This window comes from Sphaeramia orbicularis, chromosome 4, assembly GCF_902148855.1.
Source record: "Sphaeramia orbicularis chromosome 4, fSphaOr1.1, whole genome shotgun sequence".
NCBI lineage: Eukaryota > Metazoa > Chordata > Actinopteri > Kurtiformes > Apogonidae > Sphaeramia > Sphaeramia orbicularis.
The window spans coordinates 181,165-203,946 of record NC_043960.1 but is presented as its reverse complement, the minus strand read 5'-3'; the positions used below and the strand labels follow the sequence as shown (position 1 = coordinate 203,946).

At 42.2% G+C, this 22,782-nt stretch overlaps 1 protein-coding gene across 1 annotated transcript in view; it reads left to right on the top strand.

Moving 5' to 3' along the window:
* Positions 1 to 22,782, top strand: part of LOC115417989 (FRAS1-related extracellular matrix protein 1-like) — a 127,050-nt gene that overhangs the window by 65,028 nt on the left and 39,240 nt on the right. Inside the window, 5 exon segments of the mRNA XM_030132256.1 lie at positions 12,898 to 13,086; positions 13,429 to 13,625; positions 15,385 to 15,610; positions 17,779 to 17,923; positions 20,739 to 20,880. Coding sequence (XP_029988116.1) covers positions 12,898 to 13,086; positions 13,429 to 13,625; positions 15,385 to 15,610; positions 17,779 to 17,923; positions 20,739 to 20,880 — 899 coding nt within the window.

Genomic DNA, 22,782 nt, shown 5'->3' with positions numbered 1-22,782 from the left:
TGATATTTGCAATAACATGTAGAGAGTGAAATTAAAATACACTATATTGCCAAAAGTCTTGTCTCCTCCATCCCAATAATCAGACTCAGCTGTTCCAGTCCCTTCCATGTCCACAGGTGTATTAAATCCAGCCCTAGGCATGCAGACTGCTTTTACAAACATTCGTGACAGAATGGGTCTCTCTCAGGAGCTCAGTGAATTCCATCGTGGAACTGTGATAGGATGCCACCTGTGAAACAAATCCAGTGGTGAAATTTCCTGGCTCCTAAATATTCCACAGTCAGCTGTCAGCTGGATTATAAGAAAGTGGAAGTGTTTGGGAATGACGGCGACTCAGCCACGAAGTGGTAGGCCACGGAAACTGACGGAGCGGGGTCAGCAGATGCTGAGGCGCAGAGTGCGAAGAGGTGGCCAACTTTCTGCAGAGTCAATGGTACAGACCTCCAAACTTCATGTGTCCTTCAGATTAGCTCCAGAACAGTGCACACAGAGCTTCATGGAATGGGTTTCCGTGGCCGAGCGGCCGCATCCAAGCCATACATCAGCAAGTGCAATGCACAGCGATGGATGCAGTGGTGTAAAGCACGCCGCCACTGGACTGTAGAGCAGGGGAGGAGCCTTCTCTGGACTGACCAATTGTGCTTCTCCATCTGGCGATCTGATGGACGGGTCTGGGTTTGGCAGTCGCCAGGAGAACGATACTTGTGGGAGCGCATTGTGCCAAGTGTAAAGTTTGGTGGAGGGGGGATTATGGTGTGGAGTTGTTTTTCAGGAGCTGGGCTGGGCCCATTAGTTCCAGTGAAAGGAACTGGGAATGCTTCAGCAGACCAAGACATTTGGGACAATTCCATGCTCCAACTTTGTGGGAACAGTTTGGAGCCGGCCCCTTCCTCTTCCAACATGACTGTGCACCAGTGCACAAAGCAAGGTCCATTTGGACATGGAGGACAGAGTCTGGTGTGGATGAACTGGACTGGCCTGCACACAGTCCTGACCTCAACCCCATAGAACACCTTTGGATGAATTAGAGCGCAGACTGAGAGCCAGGCCTTCTGTCCAACATCAGTGTGGGACCTCACAAATGCGCTTCTGGAAGAATGGTCCAAAATTCCCATGAACACACTCCTAAACCTTGTGGACAGCCTTCCCAGAAGAGTTGAAGCTGTTAGAGCTGCAAAGGGTGGACCCACGTCAGACTGAACCCATAGACTAGGAATGGGATGGACCTGACATTCATATGGGAGTCAAGGCAGGTGAGGGAATACTGTTGGATATAGAGTGTAAATAAAACACAGTTTAAAGCAGAGGTAAGTGACACTATGAGGTCCTTTAATTTGAGACCCTTATTAACCATTTATTCCATCGTTTTTGTATAACTTAAAAACATTACCATTGTTACAGAATCAAAATGCAGAGTTAAAAGTCGTCTTTGGACTCACACCATCCAAACACCATCGAGCCGTGAGTTCACAGTATTATTGAGCCACCCAACTGTGTGTAACAGTGAACAACCACAAAAATATCCAACCACCTCCACATCAGCAGGAGGAGGACACAGAACGTCTCAATAAGAATCCTCTGTGTGTTTGTGTTCTTGTTGTTGCCAACACCTCGCTGTCATCCCGCTGACAATCCTCTTAATGCAGCAGAGCAGCGCCGACCCCGGCCACCGTCACCTATCAGTACAACACACACTGTGCACTGGGAGGGAGGGGTGGAGCCAACACACACACACACACACACACACACAGTGTCTCTTCTGGGGAGGCTGATAGTTCTCACCAAAGTCAGAGCCAAGAAGAGGGATTGGAGGAGCTCTGTGGTTATCAATGGAGACCAGTGACCATGGGGAGATGGAGGATGTGTGTGAGGGTGTGTGTGTGTGTGTGTGTGTGTTTGTGTGTGTGTGTGTGAGAGGGTGTGTGTGTGTGTGTGTGTGTGTGTGAGTGAGAGGGTGTGTGTGTGTGTGTGTGTGTGAGTCTCAGAGAAGCCCTCAAATATCGTGTCCATTATTAAACCATATTCTTGTAAAACATTTTGGTAGCCTTGTAACCATACTTGGCTAACTCATACACCATATGGACAAAAGTATGTGGACATGTTGAACTCAGGTGTTTCTGGGATACAAAACAATCATGACTAATGTTGTAATACACTTTTATATTAGGATTAATATCACTGCATTGGTTAGTTTGGTTTAAATGTTATCTTTGCTTCTAAAATGCTTATGATTAGGACCGAGCCGAGAGGTAAGGCCCTCTCACACAGTGAGAGGCCTTGCCTGCAAGCAAGGCCCTATTGTTATTCGTTTGTTTTTATATTATTATTATTCACACATGACCACTTGACCTGGATTTTGACCCCCTGAACATGCTCAAAAACTCACCCATGTGGCACACATGTCAGGCCCTGGCGAAAAATTTGATAAAATGAAAAAATTAACCCCATAGGTGCCCAAATGGCCTCTCTAGCACCACCTATGTGAAAAAAATGGCAATTGCCCTAGTAGCCAGTAGGAAAGTCGTAGAGACATGAATCCAACACCAAAATGTTGGTTGGAGAATGCTCTACAAATCATCCACTACACTCATGACCTATCTCCAACAGGAAGTTCGCAATATGCCTTTCAAAATAAAATTTTTAAAACTAACTCCGATGACACCGTTTTGTCGTATTGACTTCTAAATAGCACCAAACGATAGAGTGAACCCTCCTCAAAAAAGTGACTTCACACTTTTTCCAGAACTGTCCTTAGTTTTTTGTTTACAAGCCCGCAAAGTTGCGATGTTTGGAACTCATTTTTCACTTTGGAGTTTTCCCCACATGTGACATATCTATCCGTTCACAGGACTCACCACAACTCTCACATGCAAAAATTTTTGAGATATGATGTACGGTTATTGATTTATAACAATTTGTTTATTTTCATACTTTTTCCACTTTAGACTGCCATTTGACCCCCTTAACATGCTCCAAAACTCACCAAATGTGCCATGTATGTCATGGCTGGTGAACACTTTGATTCAATATCAAAATTAACCCCTTGGCTGCCAAAATGGACTCTGTAGCGCCACCTTTGTACTAAAAAATAGACAAAATCTGCCCTAGCAGCCAGTAGGAATGTCACAGAAACATGAAACAAATGCCAAAATGTTGGTCTGATTGAGCTGACAAATCATACACTGACACTCATGAGCTAACTCCAACGGAAGTTGGCAATCTGCCTTTGAAAGTTACTCTACGTTTCTGCAATACTGCTTATTCATTTCAGGTTTTTGACAAAAAAATTATACATCATTAAATTCCCACAATTCTGCAGAATCCAAAGTGAAAGAATTTTCAGAAACGACCTACGGTTATGGAATAATGGCAATTTTTTGACAAGTATGTTTAGTTTCACTTTTCACAATGACAAAATCCTTATATAAGGCTTACCAGTGCAGACCTTTGCATGACTGACAATAGGCCAGTGGTAAGAGCTGTGGTCTATTGTATGGGAGGCATGGGTTCAAACCCAGGCCAGGATTTTTTTTTTTTTTCTTCTTTCTTTATTTCTTTCCCTCACATTTTGAAACAGGTTTTGCTGCATTGTATTGTGGATATTGGACATTTTGCACACATTACAAAGTACACAGAGTACATTTTTTCAAAATAAAACCCTTATTCAAAATAATACATAATGTCTATTACATAGCTTCTTTTCATTTTTATGACCAAATGCTCAACTGTTTGTACAATGTTTCTTCATTCAAAAGTACTCTTTCTCACACACACATGCTCACACAATAGGGTTTTTCCAAAATAATAGCCTTAAATGTGATAAATCATCACTTTTATGCTCAATTATTCATACAATTTCAATTCATTTTTCAAACTGATTCTTTCTCTCTCATACAAAACAAATGCACATACACACAGTAGGGTTTCCAAAATAAAAGTCTCATTTAAAGGTGATGGTGGTTTCAGCAGAGGGTTGCTGGTGTTCTGTAGAGATGTAAGGAGGACAGACACTAAAGGGTGGGAACTGGTATGGGGACGGAGAGGTGTGAGTGGAGCTGAGGTGTCGACGGTCACGGGAGGCGGATCACGGGGGAGGCGGAAAGCCTGGTGGGAGGTCCCGCCCAATGCTGCTTGCAGCTTTAATTTTAAATGTTCTTCCTCTAAATTTCTAAAATATTTTTCATGCTCTAACTGTAAATAATAATTTTCTACCACAGCTAACCATCTACTTTCTTCACATCTCATTAAACTTAAAGGAAATATTGATGTTTTTAAACTATATGGACAAAAATATTGGGTGATTATTGAGTGACTATGACTTAGACAATTATGCTATGAGGTTAATGATATGAAATATTATAGACAAGTTAATTATTTGATCCATCCATCCATCCATTTTTGCCGCTTATCCGGGGCCGGGTCGCAGGGGTAATAGTCTAAGCAGGGATGCCCATACTTCCCTCTCCCCAGACTCCTCCTTCCAGCTCTTCCTGGGGGACCCTGAGTCGTTCCCAGGCCAGCCGAGAGACATAGTCTCTCCAGCGTGTCCTAGGTCTTCCCCGAGGCCTCCCTCCCGGAGGAGTCCCACAATGCACCTGGAACAGGTCCTGACTTACTGGTGGCAATGTGCACCAGGCTCCTGTCTTCGGTCGTAAAAGGACTGGACTGCCCTTGCAGAGGGCCCAGACCCCATACTCCTGAAGCACCCCCCACAGGATGCCACGAGGGACACAGTTGAACGCCTTCTCCAAATCCACAAACACATATGTACCGGTTGGGCGAACTCCCATGAACCCTCGAGCACCTGATGGAGAGTGTAGAGCTGGTCCAGTGTTCTGCGCCCGGGACGAAAACCGCATTTATTTGATCCCTTTTAAATTTATTCCATCATTTCCACACGTTTGTCAGTGTCCTGTCCATACTGACACTGATGTTTTTTAAGCACATATTGTCCTCTGTTCTTACAACTTCTGTTTTATATTCTATCTGTGCCACATGACAACATAAAACTCATAACAAACTGGTCCAAAGTCTGAGACAAACCATAGCTGTTGTCCAACCTGTGGACACTGTGGATGATACTGAGACGTGTCAGACTCAGAGGCTTTAATCTGTCATGAAGGTTTAGTTCAGTTTAAACTTGTGTTTCCTTAAATGTTGGGTTGTGGTTGTGGAAATGTATTCTTTACATGACGTGGATTAGTCCATAACACCAGTCCGGTCCATCTCACAAAGGTATCGGTGCTTACCTCCATCTACTGCTGATCATACATTGATTTATACACCTGGATTTGATGTTTCAGGTGCAGCTTTATTACACAAAGACATAATAGACATGAGAAAATGGGTGAGAAGGACACTGACTAATAATATGTACATTTTCTATGAACACACAGATGCACACAAACCAGAGTTCCTCTTTATCTAAACCAGTGTTTTTCAACCTTGGGGTCGGACACCATGTGGGGTCGCCTGGAATTTCTAGTAATTGACAAAAACAAACTTACTAATAAAAATATATGGTGAGTTTAGAGAGACAATCCCAATACATAAAAGACAAACTGTGGGATATGAAACTGCAGCACTGTGGTTCTGTTTATCTGTCAAATGTTCATTGTGGTCAGTTTCAGATGCTGCAGCTCTTTCATAATTCATAGTTTCAGTTATTGTTTGTTCAGTATTAATTGTCCTCCTTGTAAATCACAGCTGGACTGACTGGACAGATCCGACCAAGGAAAATCAAATTCTCCCTTTGTGCATTAATCTACACCTGGATTTACTGCCTCCGTCCATAGTAATATACATTATATAGACTAAATGTGTCTAAAATTAACGTCTATTTGCAACATAGTATAGCAAACTATTACATGACCAAAAAAACATTAATTTTAGCAAAAAAAAGTCTCATTTTGAATGTCTGGGGTCGCCAGAAATTTGTGATGATTATAATGGGGTCATGAGACAAAGGAAGGTTGGAAACCACTGGACTAACAACACTTTTAGGTCATTTTTAATAATAATAATAATAATAATAATAATAATAATAATGATAATAATAATAATAATGGATTAGATTTCTATAGTGCTTTTAAGGCACCCAAAATGCTTTTTATCGGTCCATTATTCATTCTCTCTCACATTCACACTCTGATGGTGGTAAACTACATTTGCATCCTCAGCTGTCCTGGGCAGACTGATGGAGCCGTGGCTGACAATTTGTGCCTATGGCCCCTCCCACCACCACCAAACATTCATACACAGGTTCCACAGGGTCTTAAAAAGTCTTAAAGTGTTGAATTTATAAATCTGCATTTTATATCTAAAAAAGTCTTTAAGTGGTATTAAATGTGATATGGTAGGTCTTAAGTTACATTGCCATAAACTTATTCACTATATTATACTTAAATGTGTCTGGGAAATGTCTAAACTACAAAGAAAGCCTCTTCTGCCTTGTTGTAATTATATTTGAGTCACTATTTGGATTTTTCACCCTTAACCCATAAAGACTCAAATATTCACCATCAACCAAAACCCTCTAGTGATCTAAACTGTTTAATACCTGTTGATCCACTAATTCGATCAATACATGTAAATAATTGGTGTAAAATACAGTTATTTATCTTTTCATGGTCATCAGATATGACCCATTTGGATGTTCAGAGGCTCTGTAGTTACCGTGGAAACACTGTCATCTTCTACAACATTGATTCACCAGTAAAACCCATGCAGTTGGATCAGTGACAGTGGATGGACACACCGGGTTCATGTTCAGTTAATGAGAGATTTTGCTGAAAAAATCAGCTTTTCAGTTTTCTCTGTTTCCGATTTAATAACCTTTGAATTTACTGAGCTTTTTTGGAACATCCACATGATCAATAAATGAAATAGAGGAAAATACATGATTTTCACTGGGAAAACATAAAATACAGAGGATAATACTAGAAGCACTCGGAGAGCGCAGACCTCTGCCAAGGCTGATCAGTGGCCCCCCCCCCGTGGGCCCCCCCACCCCCGATCACCACCAAAATTGAATCATTTCTTCTTATCCCATTTCCAACAAACCCTGAAAATTTCATCCAAATCTGTCCATAACTTTTTGAGTTATGTTGCACACTAACGGACAGACAAACAAACAAACCCTGGCAAAAACATAACCTCCTTGGCTGAGGTAATTACAATAAATGGTGATAAATCACTTAAGAAAAGGTTAAATGCAGAGAAAAATTCACTTGGGAACTGGCTCAAAAATCGCACTGGGTCTTTATGGGTTAAAAAGCATGAATGTGTAATATTACATGTGGTTAAATTTGAGACCAACATACAGTATGTGGGTGTGTTTGTGTGTGGTTTGTGTAGTTTTTTATATTGTGTGCGATGTTGAGCTGAGGCTAAATGTGTCATTGTTTGCACATTTTTGGCATTTTGTGTGCTCAGCATGTCGGCCAAGGCTGACGAGGTTGGCGGTGACGTGTATTAGGCGACAGTCTTCCCATTGTGTGTTGTGTGTGTGTTTTACATGTGCACAGACACACACAACTCGGTAAGATTATCGTTTGTGTTTGTGTGCATTCCCCAGGAGAGCACGGACAGCGAACAATGACCGTCTTACGAAACAAAGGAGGACAGATAGATGCACGTCCCTCCTTCACAATAGCCGGCGGTACTAGCCTCATCTCGCTAGCAGGATTAGCGCAGTCCTAATCCTGCCAGCGTATCTCGCCAGTCATTCAGCAACCGGTTCAGGGTGTCTGTGTTTGTGTTGTTCCCCGGTCTTATTAATTAGCAGTGAATAAAGACGCAGAGTAAGAGCATTAGCACTGAGAAACCAGGAGAATCCAGCTTACCTTGTTTTCTATATCGCATAGACAACGGTTTTATCGCCCAGATCCAGGACTGTTCGTATATACATGCACTTAAGACATACACAGGGATTTAGGCAGCATGGATCCAGGTTCAGCAGGGTTTGTGTTTGTTAATTAAGAGCACAAACAAACACTGTGGAAGGAAGGGCATGATGGACTCATTAGCCTCTGACAAAGACTAGGATGGAAAAATCGGTAAATGTTGAACGATGATGGTCAGTTTGGTGGAAACTGGGGCCTGAACAGTCTCAAAAAGTCTCAAATCCTATACTTTTAGATTATTTTGTTGAATTTTAGCCCTAAGCATGTGTTAAAAAGTCCCCATACTCATATGTTGTACTTTTGCGTCTTTTAACCACCACAGTAGATCTGAAATCAAACAACCAAGATGTGATTGAAGTGTGGACTTTCAGCTTTACTTTAAAGTATTAAGGATTTTGGAATCTAGACATTTAGGAAACAGCCATCTTAACCCTCTGGTGTCCCAGAAGCATATAATCTGCACAGCACCGTAGCCACGTCAAAATCTTTTTTAGTTTGTTTTTAATTTTTTTTAATCTCATCAATTTGACCCATAAACAAAAAATACCAAATACTCAATAATTGTCATATTTTTAATCTTTTAAATGCTGTGTGTGTACGTATTTTTTAATGCAAAAAAGCAGGTTATTTTTCAATATACTACATAAAAATTGGTTTACTTATATTTGGATATTTACAGCCTGGCATATGTCAATGATTAACAGCAGAGGTGGGAAGTAATGAAGTATAAGTACTTCATTACTATACTAAGTAGATTTTTTAGGTATCTGTACTTTAGTTGACTATTTATTTTTCTGGTAACTTTTTACTTTTACTCCCTACATTTTTGCATAAATATCTGTACTTTATACTCCTGACATTCTCAGAATAAGCTTATTACCTTTTCAAACTACACGTATGTGACAGTACGTAAAAGATGTCGCTTCAGAGGGAAAATCAGTGGAGGAGAGAAGGAGCACGGGCTTTGACCAGGGTCAGAACCAGAGTCCAGAACCGGGTCAGAACCAGAGTCCAGAACCGGGTCAGTACCAGAGTCCTGAACAGGGGTCAGTACCAGAGTCCAGAACAGGGTCAGTACCACAGTCCTGAACAGGGTCAGTACCAGAGTCCTGAAGAGGGTCAGTACCGCAGTCCTGTAAAGGGTCAGTACCAGAGTCCTGTACAGGTACCAGAGTCCTGTACAGGATCAGTACCGCAGTCCTGTAAAGGGTCAGTACCACAGTCCTGTAAAGGGTCAGTACCACAGTCCTGTACAGGTACCAGAGTCCTGTACAGGATCAGTACCGCAGTCCTGTAAAGGGTCAGTACCACAGTCCTGAACAGGGTCAGAACCAGAGTCCAGAACAGGGTCAGTACCACAGTCCTGAACAGGGTCAGTACCAGAGTCCTGTACAGGATCAGTACCGCAGTCCTGTAAAGGGTCAGTACCACAGTCCTGTACAGGGTCAGTACCAGAGTCCTGAACAGGGTCAGTACCACAGTCCTGTACAGGTACCAGAGTCCTGTACAGGGTCAGTACCACAGTCCTGTAAAGGGTCAGTACCACAGTCCTGTACAGGGTCAGTACCAGAGTCCTGAACAGGGTCAGTACCACAGTCCTGTACAGGTACCAGAGTCCTGTACAGGGTCAGTACCACAGTCCTGTAAAGGGTCAGTACCACAGTCCTGTACAGGGTCAGTACCAGAGTCCTGAACAGGGTCAGTACCACAGTCCTGTACAGGTACCAGAGTCCTGTACAGGGTCAGTACTACAGTCCTGTACAGGGTCAGTACCACAGTCCTGTAAAGGGTCAGTACCATAGTCCTGAACAGGGTCAGTACCAGAGTCCTGAACAGGTACCAGAATCCTGAACAGAGTCAGAACCAGAGTCCAGAACAGGGTCAGTACCAGAGTCCTGTACAGGGTCAGTACCAGAGTCCTGAACAGGGTCAGTACCGCAGTCTTGAACAGATACCAGAGTCCTGAACAGGGTCAGTACTGCAGTCCTGTAAAGGGTCAGTACCACAGTCCTGTACAGGTACCAGAGTCCTGAACAGGGTCAGTACCAGAGTCCTGAACAGGGTCAGTACCACAGTCCTGAACTGGGTCAGTACCAGAGTCCTGAACAGGTATCAGAGTCCTGTACAGGGTCAGTACCAGAGTCCTGTACAGGGTTAGTACCAGAGTCCTGAACAGGTTCAGAACCAGAGTCCAGAACAGGGTCAGTACCAGAGTCCTGAACAGGGTCAGTACCACAGTCCTGTACAGGTACCAGAGTCCTGTACAGGGTCAGTACCACAGTTCTGTACAGGGTCAGTACCAGAGTCCTGAACAGGGTCAGTACCACAGTCCTGTACAGGTACCAGAGTCCTGTACAGGGTCAGTACCACAGTCCTGTACAGGTACCAGAGTCCTGAACAGGTCAGTACCAGAGTCCTGAACAGGGTCAGTACCACAGTCCTGAACAGGGTCAGTACCAGAGTCCTGAACAGGTATCAGAGTCCTGTACAGGGTCAGTACCAGAGTCCTGTACAGGGTTAGTACCAGAGTCCTGAACAGGTTCAGAACCAGAGTCCAGAACAGGGTCAGTACCAGAGTCCTGTCCAGGGTGAGTACCAGAGTCCTGAACAGGGTCAGTACCACAGTCCTGTACAGGTACCAGAGTCCTGTACAGGGTCAGTACCAGAGTCCTGAACAGGGTCAGTACCACAGTCCTGTACAGGTACCAGAGTCCTGTACAGGGTCAGTACCACAGTCATGTACAGGTACCAGAGTCCTGTACAGGGTCAGTACCACAGTCCTGTACAGGGTCAGTACCACAGTCCTGTAAAGGGTCAGTACCACAGTCCTGTACAGGGTCAGTACCAGAGTCCTGAACAGGGTCAGTACTACAGTCCTGTACAGGGTTAGTACCACAGTCCTGTACAGGGTCAGTACCACAGTCCCTGTAAAGGGTCAGTACCACAGTCCTGTACAGGTCAGAACCCGAGTCCTGTACAGGTACCACAGTCCTGAACAGGGTCAGTACCACAGTCCTGGACAGGGTCAGTACCAGAGTCCTGAACAGGGTCAGTACCACAGTCCTGTACAGGTACCACAGTCCTGTACAGGGTCAGTACCACAGTCCTGTACAGGGTCAGTACCAGAGTCCTGTACAGGTACCAGAGTCCTGTACAGGGTCAGAACCAGAGTCCTGTACAGGTACCACAGTCCTGTACAGGGTCAGAGGCCAGAGTCCTGTACAGGTACCACAGTCCTGTACAGGGTCAGTACCAGAGTCCTGAACAGGGTCAGTACCACAGTCCTGTACAGGTACCACAGTCCTGTGCAGGGTCAGTACCAGAGTCCTGAACAGGGTCAGTACCACAGTCCTGTACAGGTACCACAGTCCTGAACAGGTCAGTACCACAGTCCTGTACAGGTACCACAGTCCTGTACAGGGTCAGTACCACAGTCCTGTACAGGTACCAGAGTCCTGTACAGGGTCAGTACCAGAGTCCTGTACAGGTACCACAGTCCTGTACAGGGTCAGTACCACAGTCCTGTACAGGGTCAGTACCAGAGTCCTGTACAGGTACCAGAGTCCTGTACAGGGTCAGAACCAGAGTCCTGTACAGGTACCACAGTCCTGTACAGGGTCAGAGCCAGAGTCCTGTACAGGTACCACAGTCCTGTACAGGGTCAGTACCACAGTCCTGTACAGGGTCAGTACCAGAGTCCTGAACAGGGTCAGTACCACAGTCCTGTACAGGTACCACAGTCCTGTACAGGGTCAGTACCACAGTCCTGTACAGGTACCACAGTCCTGTACAGGGTCAGTACCAGAGTCCTGAACAGGGTCAGTACCACAGTCCTGTACAGGTACCACAGTCCTGAACAGGGTCAGTACCACAGTCCTGTACAGGTACCACAGTCCTGTACAGGGTCAGTACCACAGTCCTGTACAGGTACCACAGTCCTGTACAGGGTCAGTACCAGAGTCCTGTACAGGTACCACAGTCCTGTACAGGGTCAGAACCAGAGTCCTGTACAGGTACCACAGTCCTGTACAGGGTCAGAGCCAGAGTCCTGTACAGGTACCACAGTCCTGTACAGGGTCAGAGCCAGAGTCCTGCACAGGTACCACAGTCCTGTACAGGGTCAGTACCAAGGTTATTATCGTGTACGAAACTAACGAAATGAAGAAAACTAGAATTGAAAAAACATTTCCGTGAACTGAAAGAAATAAAAACTATAATTGAAAACAAAAACGATAACTAACTGTACTTATAAAACTAACTAAAACGTATAAAAATGATGGATAAAATTCCCTTCGTTTTCATTTTTGTCAATGTTGGATTGATATGAAATTGATTTATTTTGCTCTAGCAATTTTAGCTAGCAGCACAATACGACATTTTTTGCTCCGTCACTTGTGTTCACTTGTGGTTTCCAGTCGTCTTCTGGTCCCCACTCTACCTGGAAACATGGAGACTAAAGCAGCAGAGTCCTGTCTGGGATTTATGTGAATACGACGGTGAAGAAGAGACAAGATATGAAAAAACTAAAACTAAACAGAAAACTAAGCATTTAGAAAAAAAACTAAAACTAACTAGAAAAACACTCAGAGAGCACAGACCTCCGCCAAGGCAGATCAGTGCCCCCCCCAATCACCACCAAAATGTAATCATTTGGTCCTTGTGCCAGTATCAACATTTCTTGAAATTTCCATCCAAATCCGTCCAGAACTTTTTCAGTTATCTGGCACACAGGCAAACCAACGTCGACAAAAACAGAACCTCCTTGGCGGAGGTAAAAAAACTAGCAAACCTGCTCTAAAAAACAATTAAAACTGAATTAGAGAAAAAAGTCAAAAGTAAATAAAACTAAACTATAATGAAAAATCCAAAACTATTAGAACCCTGCTGTACTGACCCAAACCCAGTCCCTTTGGTATGAACCCAGCGTTGACCTCTGCAGAACCTGGACCCTTTTTGGGTTTCCTTGGCACTGAACCTGTTTGGTCTTGTGTAGGTGAATCCATGTTGGTGGTGGAAGAGGGCTCCTTCGCCTGTCTTTGTGGGGGGGTCCTGGGGGCCTCTGACCCCGACAGCCCCCCCAACCAGCTGACCTTTTACCTTGACACCCCGCCTCTGCACGGCTTCCTGGAGAACACGCTGCCAACACCAGGGTCGGAGAAGAGCAACGCCGGCGTCCGAGTAGGTCAGTGTCCGTCTGCTGGTTAAGGATTTCTTTTCTTTTCTTTTTTTTTGTTTTACTTTTTTGTTTTATTTTATTTCATTTTATTTGGTTTTTATTTCTATTATTTATTTTAATTTTACTTTATTTCATTTCATTTAGTTTTTATTTATTTATTTCATTTGTTTTATTTCTTTTGTTTATTTAATTTAATTTTGTTTATTTCATTATTTTATTTTTGTTTCATTATTTTATTTTACCATTACAACATCTCACTGTCTTCCCTTTAACTACTGCATCACTGGGGGAAAATACATTTGTGCTGCTAATCACTAATACCTGATCTCAGTCTCACTTTTTTCCCAGAATCCTTCAGCCTCATCCACCTCACCTCTGGTTACATCAACTACGTCCAGTCAGAACACAAAGGGGCGGAGCCCACTGTCGACCAGCTGTCAATCAGCGTGAGTGACGGGCTTTATCGCTCCGCCCCCGTCCCCCTCTACGTCATCATCAGTCCAACCAATGACGAGAAGCCGTCACTGCTGCTCGCCAACTTCACCGTATGTATCAGAGCTGGTTCATGTCAATGTGTGCGTCAGGTTTGTCTTATTAGACTTTTTTTAAATTAACTGGACAAATACAACAACTACTCTTCAGCAGGGAGGGCAAACTCATTTAGGTCAGGGGCCACGTTCAGCCAAATGTAATCTCCACCAGCCAGACCAGTAAAATCCTATCCTAATAACCTATAAATAATGACACTCCAAATTTTTCTCTTTGTTTTAATCCAAAAAAGTACAATTTTAACAATATTATGCCTAAGCTTCTCATTTCCACATGTGCATTACAATTTACAGATCACACTGAATCTATAAATATACAAAACATTTAGCAACAGGCAGAATATTGATAAAATTGCAAGAAATTTGAGGTTGTTCATGGTTGTTAGATTGTTGACTTTTTTTGTGAAAGGATAGTTTGTGAAGTTAACATTTTCATTGTGATATTTTAGTTTTCTCACACTAAAATAAAAAAAATATTTGGAGTTGTTTATAAATTTTTACGTTATTCTTTTACTGTTCCGACCCATTTCAGATCATATTGGTCTGTATGTGGAACCTGAACTACAATGAGTTGGACATTCATTATTTTTAATATCTTCAGTGTAATTTTTGCATTTGACAAATTCATCCCATGGGCTGGACTGGACCCTTTGGTGGGCCGGTTTTGGCCCTTGGGCTGCATGTCTGATCTGCCTTGGCGGAGGTCTGCGCTCAGAGTGCTTTTCTAGTTTGTTTGTCTGTTAGCAAGATAACTCAAAAAGTTATGGACGGATTTTGATGAAATTTTCAGGAAATATTGATACTGGCACAAGGAACAAATGATTAAATTTTGGTGGTGATGTGGGGTGGGGTGGGGGGGGGGGGGGATGACTTTGGAGGTCTGTGCTCTCCGAGTGCTTTTCTTGTTACCATATTTTCCGGACTATAAGCTGCTATTTTTTCTCACTCACGTTTTGAACCCTGCGGCTTATACAACGATGCAGCTTGAGTATAGATTTTTACGGGCTAACAGCCTCCAGGGAGCACTGTAGCAGGAAGTGCAAAAGTGAGACAGACAGATGGAAGAGGGGATGAAGAGGAGAAGTTTTAATCTGAACTTTGAACAGTCATTTTATGTGTCATACACAAACCCTCATCATGGAAAACACACGAAGAAATGCATATGATGCAGCTGTGAAGTTCAAAGCGATCGATGTGTCTGTAAATAAGGAAATAGAGCTGCAGCACTGAAGTCCATTGAGCAACAACGAGAGACATGTAGAAGGAGTGTGACGGAGCCTTTCTGCGATGTTCAGCTGAAGAACACTGAAGAAGATGACTGCAGTGGTTTAATGAGCAGAAGAAAGATGAAGATACAGATCAGTGACTGTTCTGGATTTGTGAACCAGCCTGTTCCTGACGTTTACTGCCGTGTACAGACACTGTTTGGAAAAAAGCAGTGAAGGGATGGAGCTAAATATTTAAACCATCTGTCTGTGTAAATATCTCATGTTACAACGTGGACACCTGTGGCTTATATTCAGGTGCAGCCTATATACGTACAAATGTGTTTTTTCTTTAAAATTTGGTGGGTGTGGCTTATATTCAGGTGTGCTCTATAGTCCGGAAAATATGGTACCTATATCTTTGTACAGCACTCTGGGCACCTTGTGTTATTTTAACTGTGCTATATAAATCAACTTGACCTGGACCTTAAAACCATCTTCATTTCAGCTTCGTGGTGGTTCCACTTGTTGTTTACTTCCTGTTGTTGCAGGTGAAGGAGGGCGGGATGCGGGAGCTGACGCCGTCCATCCTCAACGCTTTTGACCTGGACGCTCCTCCAGATCTCCTGACTTTCACCGTGTCGGAGCCTCCGGCCCACGGCCGCTTCATCAACGGCATCTACGGCACCGAGATCAGCCGATACAAGGAGATGGGAGCCGATGTGCTGCAGAGGAGCCTCCCCGTCACCTCCTTCACCCTGCAGGAGCTCCGACAAGGTCAGACCATACGCTGTAGACCAGGACTCATTAACCCTTTCATACATGCAGTAAAACCTTAGTCAAATTTTTTTCCTGGGTGTTTTTTTTTAAGACATGAAAAAAATGATGCAATTGATTTTTTTTTTTTTTTTTTTTTTTGCTAACATACATAATGTTCACATCAGCTGGACACCATGAGTTAAACATTTGAGGCAAAGAAATATGTATTTAACAAAAATCAGAAAATGAAACTTGTGTAAAAACTATGAAATATTTTTTTAATGCAGCTAATCTGATGTCACATTTTAACATATTCTAATACTAGTTGTTACTGACTTTATAGAGATAATATGCAAAAAAAATACTTCTGGTTTAAAAAAATTGTTAATTCCACTGTAATTACAATAGTTAATTAGTTTCCACTAAAACATGTTGGTGCAGATCAGGTTTATCCAGAACAGTAAAGTTAAATAAATATGTGGAATTTTACCAATGATATTAATCCTTAATATTACTTGATGCTTTCATATTTTTCCACCTTCGGGGGTGGGGGTGTAGTGCCCCATAATGGGAGGGAGGCTTATATACATTGCATAAGTAGTAGGGGTATGAATGCAGCGGACGTTACTACCAAAGACTGGGGGAGGCGGATTTGCCATTGAGATAACATGCTGCTTGATATTGATACTTTATATCAGTGGTTCTTAACCTGGGTTCGATCAAACCCTAGGGGTTTCGGTGGGTCAATCTCAGGGTTTCGGCGGAGGTCAAGACACACACTCGACAACAGCAGAAGTCACACTGATTTGCAGTAAATATTCATTATTATTGTAGCCTGATGGAAATTAGGTGATGGGTGTGTGTTAAAATGTTAAAAATGATAAATAGCATAAATACAATAAGTTCATTATTGGAATACATAAGGTTAAAAATTAAAACCATTTCAGTCTGGTAGTATTAAAAAAGGTCATGTCTTTGTGAAAAGGTATGTAATTTGTTGTGAGTTCATGCACTGTATTGGTTTTGTTCTTTGAACACTGTGTTGTTAATGCACAGTTCATTTTGTGCACCAGTAAAACATACGCCTGTGTCTTGAATTTGAAAAAAAATCATATTTTATTTTTTAATAAAGAAGGGTTCGGTGAATGTGCATATGAAACTGGTGGGGTTCAGTACCTCCAACAAGGTTGAGAACCACTGCTTTATATAGACTAACACCCCCCATTTCAGTCTCAGCCCCCCCCTCTCAGCTTTCTAACTGGCCCCCGACAGTGTCCCAACACCCCCCTCAACAAACACTGGTTTAATACCTGCTGATCCACTAACTCTATTAATACACATAAATTATTAGTATAAAATGCAGTTTGTCATCTTTTATGACCCATTGGGCATTCAGAGTTCATGTATAGTATAGTATTTATTCAGACAGTTTCTTCTTGAGGTGGAGATGGTGTTGTTTATAGGGTATAATTCCATTCTTTTATTGGTCCGATCCAGTCAGGATCAAACTGGGCTGAATGTGACACCTGGACTAAATGAGTTTGACACCCCTGATTTAATGTGTAATATCAGAAAACACATTTTCATTTGTGGGAGTGCTTCTTATATATCTAGGATGTTAAACATATGGCCCGTGGGCCAAAACCGGTCCACCACAGGTTCCAATCATGCCCATGGGATGAATTTTCAAAGAGCAAAATTTATACTGAAAACATTAACAGTCAATGGTGTCAAACTCATTTCAGCCCAGTTTGATCATAAGTGGGTTCAACTTGTAAAATATTGTCAGGTTAACCTATAAATAATGACAACTCCACATTACAAACTGCAAAATGTGAACAATATTCTGCCTGTTACTAAATAAATTGTGTGTATTTTTCTTAAGAAATTTCTGGTTGTTTAGGTTATTCAAAATTTTTTGTGAAAGGAATGTTTGCAAATGTTGACATTTTAACATTGTCATAAATTAATTTAACTTTTTTGCACTAAAACAAAGAGACAAATTTGGAATTGTCAATGTTTATAGGTTATTGTTCTTTTATTTTACTGGTCCGGCCAACTTGGGGTCATATTGAGCTGAATGTGGAACCTGAACTAAAATGAGTTTGACAGCCCTGGTCTATATGATTGTGATGTGGTTTCCATCTGCAGAGTTCTAATTCGTCCTCCCCCTCCTCCCTCCGCAGGCATGAAGATCATGTACATGCACGATGACACGGAAACCCTGAAGGACGCCGTGGTGCTGCGGCTGACAGATGGCGTCCACACAGTCCAGGGGACGGCGCAGGTCACCGTACTGCCGGTCAACGACGAGAAGCCGCGACTCATCAAGTACAAACACACAGATGTGGATTCCACACTTTAACTGGATTTGGTTGTTAAATGGTTTTTCGTTTGACATCATTAGAAACATGTGAATGTTTGAGGTTTTATATGTTTTGTTTCATTTATTACCCTTTGGCCAACTCTGGCCAGAGGGGTATTGTAACTGTTTTGTCGTCTGTCTGTCCATCCGTCTGTTTGTCCATTCTGGCCAAGGGGTATTAAAAGTGCACAGCAGGTTATGTTTTGTTTTAAAATCAGGTTTCTGGGGAATATTAATGCAGCTCCAAAATCTATGAATGTGAAAAAAGCATCATTTACCCTTACATGAAATGGTAAAAACAGGATCAAATGAGTAAATGCAACTTCATTAAAATATTAAATATGTTAACACGACTCGGGCTGTCTTGATCACTAATCCTTAGTTTGTCAAAGAAAACATTATCAGGGTTGTCATAAGTGACAAAAACTAAGACTAAAGCAGTGAAAAGGCATTTTGTTAAATTAAATAAGAATAAAAACAGTTTGCAAAACATACAAAAAAAAATCATATTCTATTAATTTTTGATGTCATGCCGTCTTTAATCTGACCATTTTCAGGATTAAAAAAATGAAACTTTCCTCCTATTATAACTGAAAAACTCACACTAAAACTAAATAAAACTCAGCTAAATCTAGTCAATAAGAATCAAATTAAAACTACTTACCCACTTGACGTTAAAGGTGTTCTATGTAGTATTAATACTTCAATCTCTGACCAGCAGGGGTCAGTCTGGTACCAGAACACCAACAAATCAACTCTGTGTATCCACTAGGGATGGGAATTGATAAGAATTTAACTTTCCCGATTCCATTATCAATTTTGCTTATCGATTTGATTCCTTATCGATTCTCATCGGGTGAGGGAATAAAAGAGTACAAATGCGTGTGTTTGCATTAACTGTCTTTTGTATTTCCATTTCTACACAGAAAATATAATATATACAGTATGCACAAATAATAACAGGTGATGCCGGGCCCGGTTTCAGGGGGGGTCACCGTACAGTGAAAGTGAAACTTGAGACACTTCACTAATTCCTCTGTCTCCCGTTGTTGTGCACCTCCTTTCCTTTGCCTTACCTTTGGAAACTTTTATTTGAGGGGCAGGACGTTTGTTGCCCGCACCAGAACCAGGCCCGGATGACAGCCTGGTGTTCGCTCTACTGCTACATTCACAAGCGTTGCTAAGTAGCAAATCAAATACGTGACATTCCTGTAAATGAGTCACATGCTGTGGACGAATGTTTGAGCAGACTGAAGGGATTTCACCCTTTTGAAGAAATGGAAGCTTTGCTAGTGTGACAAGTGGCCCAGGTGTTGTCTTTTTGGAGTGTTTCTGCCTCAACGCCATGTTGGCTACGTTCTGACCAAAACAATGCAGCGTGCATGTGACGTCATCGTGCATGTGCAGTGAAGGCGGAATCAATAAGCAGAATTGTTAAGCAGGCAGGCAAACGATTCCAAGGAATCAAGCTACTGGGAACCTGTACTCCCATCCCCAGGCTGGATTGGAGCCTTGGCGGCTGCATTTGGCCCCCGGGCTGCATGTTTGAGACCCCTGATATCGACCCTATTCATACGCCTACTTGTGTATGAGTGTGTGTGTGTGAATGGGTGAATGTGAAGAATTGTAAAGTGCTTTGAGCACCATGAAGATTTATAAAATGTGCTATATAAGTTCAGTCCATTTACCAAGTGACAAGCTTGAAAAAAGTGGAAAATACTGATATTTGCAATAAAATGCAGAGAGTTAAATTAAAATGAATAAAACACAGTTCAAAGCAAAAACATTTGAAGTCATAAAACCGTAAATGCTGCAGATAGACCCTTTAAAAAGAGGAGAAACATTGTTAATAATTGTCTTAAATGATGTTGTTTGTGCACTTCAGTTGAGTTTGTACTTTCTCAGATGTGCTTCAACAGGAATGCAGTGTAATTAGCAGAACTGGCAGCTGCTGCGGTGAAATAATGTGACACTCAGAGAATCCAGCAGGACGTTGCCTGGTCTTGGGGGGGTTGGGGGGGTGGGGGGTTAACCTGTGTGCACATGTGGCCGGTTTGCTTTGCTTCACTGGGTGTTTACAGAGGAAAAGTTCCCCCCTCCTTCCTCCTCATTTTGTGTAGTGATTGGGAATTTGCATCCTTGACTGGGCTCCCCATGCCCATCCCATCATGCCCCCTCCCCTCCCTTCCCCTCCCCCTCGCCGTGCGGTCCCCAGGTCGGCAGTCGGTGTGCGTGGGTGCGTTGGCACAGGCTGGGCTTGTACTGTAAAGGCCACCGAGGCGGAAGTAACGCCCAGACTTGGCAGATGCCGGCCTCCTTGTTTCTGTGCTCCTGCAGGATGGACGTGGCAGCTTCGCTCCTGTTGGAGTTTAGTTCCAAATGACGAAGCAGCCAGACGGTTTCTGATGTTCAACCCCCCCCACCCCCCACCCTGTAGCACCCTCAGCACCACCCGCATCTCCATGATCCCACAGCTCTCACACTAACTTTAACTTTGTCGCGTCGGATGTTTGATTCGCACCTTTTTTTTCGTGTCCGTTCTCAGACTTCGCAGGTATTTCATTGAAAACTTTCCTTCTGTTTCCTAATGCTGGAAAATTCTTATTATTATCTTATATTATAAAAGGAAAGTGGACTCTGTTTGATCATTAAAATCATGATTTCTTACTTTTTTCTGTAAATGTTTTTATTCACAACAGAAATAACAGTTCAGTGAACCCACACAGAGCTGTAAAAGTGGAAATGAAACTGGTCTTGTGTTGTTTTTCGTGGTTGTTTCAGGAACGCCGGGCTGGACGTGGACTCTGGTGAGCGTAGGGTGATCTCCAGCGTCACTCTGGAGGCTGAGGACCTGGACACGCCCACACATCAGTGTTCTACTTCCTCAACACGGTGCCCGCGCTTCGGCAAACTGCAGTTCAAGGCAGTTTATGGATTGTACATTTACAGTGTCTTTAGAGAAAGTACAGCTGATTTTCAACTTGTGCATTTGGAGGGATGGGTTCTCCTTGGTGTTCAGATGGCTTAGGTGCAGTTTGGACTCTAGCAGTTGTAGAAGAAAGTTTTTCAATCAAGGTTCAAGGTTACTTTATTTATACCAGTGGGTAGTTTTGTTTTGCAGACAGTGATTACATTTAGCTTTACAACAAAACACATATTGAACCTGTGTAGGTACTTGATTGAATGCCAAGACAAAGAGAGGTCAGTGTTCCACCATTCATCAGTACAGCAGCATGGATAAGTAAAAGGATAAAATAAATAACATCAAGTAAATAAAAACAAGATGCAATAAAACATAATAAAAAACTCAAGAAGTTAAAAACAGTCTCTGGGATAAAAACCAGGATAAGAACATAAAATTTAAAAATTAGAGAAATACATAGTAGGAATCCTTCAACAGAAGAGAAGATAATCCTTTACTAGGGGGCTTCAAAACAAAGAACACAGCTTTGACATGGTTTGAATCTCATGGCCTTCAGTTTTATACAGCCTTTGTCTTTGTTAGTAAATTCTTCAAACATTTATTAATTCATTTTTTAATATTTGAAATATTTAAAAATATGCCATTCCTTCTAATGGTCCACATTTTGATGGTTTATAACATGTAAATGGTTACAGATATTAGTATAGTTACTGTTGAGCACTGGTATATGGACTTCCATTTGGGTCCATGACCTTTGACCTGGAGTGACCTTGAAGGCTCAAACACAATGTCACCAATGTCTAGATTTCAACAGTCTTCTCTGAAACTTCAGGTCAGATTAGTTTCAAATTTAAATGCATCTTCCTTGGGACAGTGTCTACAGAGTTTGGTCACAGTTTTCAGATATTTAGATTTTGGAATTTTTGACAAACTTTTTAAATACAAAAAATGTTGTTCCTTCTAATGGTCCATATTTGATGGGTTTATAACATGTAAATGGTTACAGATATCAATATAGTTCCTATTGATCACTGATAGAAGTCATATACGGACAGTGACTGGATGAGTTCAGTTGTCCTCCAGTGGAAGTCCCTCCACTTCTATAGTTAGACTGATGTGCATCCAGAACCACAGGACTGGAACATAGAGACAGAACCTGACAACCTCACACAAGTTGCTTCTCTGTTGGACATCTGCGCAAAACTTTACCGATATTTTACTAAATGTTGAAAAACAGAAGTGCATAATGTCGGTTTTCCATTAATCACAAATGCAATGATTTATTTATTTATTCTCGCGAGATGACGTGAGAAGTTATTCCATAAACATGGCGACAAACTAAAATATGGTGTTAATTTACAGATAGATTCATTATTATTATATATTACCCCTCTGTCTCGTACTAAATTAAAAAAATGATGTGGTTTCCCTGGTGTGTCCACACATACCGCACCATGTTTCTTCTTCGCTTGTTGTAATGAATGTCGACGTCCATTTTTTAAATTCACCTGACTCTAGTTGCAAATAATTGGTCTTTCCAGTGCAGTTTTGCGTGATATACCATTTGCATTACGCCCGAAAAACCACCTCTTGCCAGTGCAAAAACTTTTAATTGAAAATGGAGACTTTTGGTGAAGTTGTCATTTTTCCATTACGTAAAATTTTATGCGCAAATTATATTTGCGCAATTTGAGGGTCAGTGGAAAAGTGACCACATTCAGCTGGGGATTGATTCAGATAGAACATGACGCTGACATACAGGGACATTGGGTCTATTTTTTACAACTGTCCTTTTTCCACAAACCTTTTGAAGCCCCCTTATATTAGTCCTACAATGGAGAAATATGCAGTTTTTATTATGATACACAGTATGTGCCAAAAAATTGGATAAGCACAGCATCC